Source organism: Metarhizium robertsii (genome assembly GCF_000187425.2).
Source record: "Metarhizium robertsii ARSEF 23 chromosome Unknown MAA_Scf_4, whole genome shotgun sequence".
Taxonomy (NCBI): Eukaryota; Fungi; Ascomycota; class Sordariomycetes; order Hypocreales; family Clavicipitaceae; genus Metarhizium; species Metarhizium robertsii.
Window position 1 is genome coordinate 4244483 of NW_011942182.1, and position 2950 is coordinate 4247432.

At 51.5% G+C, this 2950-nt stretch overlaps 1 protein-coding gene across 1 annotated transcript; it reads right to left on the reverse strand.

The window, feature by feature from the left end:
* Nucleotides 1-94: 94 nt before the first annotated feature.
* On the reverse strand, nucleotides 95-1381 carry MAA_11163 (uncharacterized protein; the record flags this gene model as incomplete). Its single annotated transcript, XM_011413129.1, has 1 exon — nucleotides 95-1381. One exon carries the CDS (start codon nucleotides 1379-1381, stop codon nucleotides 95-97), a length of 1287 nt encoding a protein of 428 aa, XP_011411431.1.
* Between the last annotated feature and the right edge of the window lie 1569 nt (nucleotides 1382-2950).

The following is a 2950-nucleotide window of genomic DNA, read 5'->3' on the forward strand; positions in this document are numbered from 1 at the left end:
AGCGAATCAACCAAACATTAATATCCCTCATTTACATCTTGGAATATAAGCAGGGTAGGATGGCTTAAATAGCAAAATAGACTTGACCTTGACACTAATATTTCAACTCACTTAGACGCATCCTCAAGTCTCTCCGCCGTGCCATGCTCGGCGTATGCCTATGTCCTTTATGGATAGCCGACCTTTGCAATTTAGTGTCACATGCCTTATCCACGGCAATCAACTCATCTCGAGTAGCTTTGATCTCGGTCTGAGGCGCCTCTGCTTCTTCAGCGGACTCGTTCTCGCAGATCCACCAACCTGACAGCGGCTGGATAGCATGCATTTCTGCGTCCCAAGAAGAAGTCGCCGCCCTTCTCTCCCGGGCAATGTAGGGATAGATGGAACGGGCCTGGATCCCCACGGAGCCGGCTATCATGGTGCAGTTAAACTCACGTCCGTTGTCGTTGACCTTGACGGGCACGGAGCAGAACCCGGCTGGAATGTTTTTTGAGTCAATCACGGCGTGCCATGTACCGTTGCGACACTTGCGCGATAGCTGTGCTTCCCCCTTTTCGTTCCAGAAACAAAAGGCCGCGATCCACCCAGAATACGTACAGAGTCCGCTCATTTGATGTTTATCCGCGACGCTGTTCCAGAATCGGATCACGGCCGGACTAGACGGCTCTGTGAAGGAGAGGACCATGTTTCGCAGGATCGGCTTCAACATGTCTGCAAATTGCCCTGGCTCCTCTCCCAGCTGCGCTAGCTTGTCCAACCTAGAAAGGATATCCTCCCAGTCTGCGACTTCACCAAGAAGTGTTACAGACGGAATACCGCAGAGCATGCGAATAGTATAGGAGAAGTACTTTTGCATAGCCCCCATGAACAAGACAGAGGCAACGGCAATGTCGGTCTGCGACGTCGTGGAGAAGGACGGCATAACCCAGGTGCGCAGCTCCGGGTCCTTGACGTTCTTGGCCATCAAATGCGTCATTGCGCCAGCAATAGCGCCAAAGTCTACCGTTTCCGTAGAGCCGTACACGTCGATTATCAGTTCCTTCTTCCCCTCGTGCTCGACGAAGAATGATCGAAGACTCTCGGCGTGGGCTTTCACGTAGAAGCCGACCTGGGTTATAATGGCGAACCACACGTCTTCTGGTCGTATGGACAGATGATGGTGCGAGCTGTATGCCTTGATTGCTGCCCACACGAATCCATTGGGACTCGAGGACGTGTGATTTTCCCCGAGCAGACGGCCACCAAAGGAGCTCTGAATGACTCTGCTTGTTCTCTGGTGCTCCTTGGGACTGACCAACTCGAGGAGTTTCTCAGAAGTGCCAACTCTAGAGGAGCGCCAGTTTTCGGCGGCATGATTGACAATGTTTAGCGTGACGGGCATTGCGAATGGCTGACGATGAAGTTGAAAGGGGGCTCGATATAGTATTGGAATTATGTGGAAGAATCAATGGTCAAGAGATTCTATGCCGTCTCCTCGACGTGGTGTCAACCATTTATATCCCGCCAGCGTGGTTACAGAAAGCTTCAGAACGAGGCTGTGTCGGTGATGACGCCACCCCGTGCCGTGAATCCCGAAGCCCATGGCGTAGCATCATGTCACTCACATGCAGCCTTGTCGGGAATTTCTTATCGGGCCGTAAGGCAGACAGCATCACTGTGTGAGGGTAGTTATCGTGATTAAGAGCCATGTGTCATGCTGAGTGTGGAAAAGTCCTTGGATTGAAGCCATCTAGGTCTGCGACATGAGGGCTTCTGAAACCAGGTCCTTGATTCGTGCCGTTTTTGGTACAACGCTCGTGATACCCTGGTTGACCTGTAAAAGATGTATAAACCATGGTATACTTGTAAATTAAAGTATACATAATCAACTCCTTTATACAAACCTGAGGCTTTTGAATAAATTATCTAGCTAGTGCGCATGCTAATGTGTAATGTCGATATACCTAGTGCAGAGAACATGGACACAATACCGAGTACAGAGTAGATGGAACTGGAACCACACCGCCGGTTGAGGCATTGAAGACAGTTTATGCTGCCAATACACAGCACTGGTTGGCCATAGATAAGATCCGTGTATCTGCAGCTTCTCCAGCCCCCGGTGTCACCTTGGAAGGCCTCGACCCGGTCCATGTCTCTTCAACCTGACGTCGGACTGCTGCAGCCTGTGAGCGTTTTACGGCCTCGGCGTAGCTTGGAGGCCTCTCTGGCTTACAGAGTTCTGTGTTCCGCCGCGACGTTCAACACCATGTGCGTATCCTCTTCAGGCCGGCTGAATATCCATCATTACAACCACCGGGCCATGAGGTAGCAGATCTCAAATGCGTGTTTTGGTAACACCTGACTGGTAATCTACTGGGGCGGCTTATAAATGAACCACCACTCCTGTCGCCTTAATGCCACAAATATACTCAAATTAGACACCACAGTGGAAGTACTGCCCCTATTGCCTTATGAGAGCAGCTACAACGTCTTACATGCTCAAGTCTAGTTCACCGGTCCGCCTGTGTAGAAAGTGTAGCAGTTACACGTGGACGTAGAACATCTCGTGTCAAAAGATGTAGGGCGAGCCTCACGCGGTGCCATGCCCAAAACCGTCCCGCAGTTTGTAGCCATGGACATTCCATAGTTGTCGCCCATCACCAAGTACTCAGGCCGACTTTTTTGGCTGGCCGCGTTGGCTTGGATCTGGCCAAATCCACGGCAGAATACGGTAGTGTCTCTGACGATGCCAGACGCTATTTTTGTTGCGCCAAGCGGGAAAATTGGCCGCGAGGGTCGGATTGAACATGGCAGCGTGAGCAGCTTGGTGATGGGTAAAGCTGAATGACGGCACGTCTCACGGGGGACGAGGGAACATGGCTTGCTGCGTCACTGAAGCCCAAGCGTTAGCGGTAGGCGGCTTCTCGCATTCCCTCTCCTATAGAATGTACGTATGTAGTCGGGCGAGGAA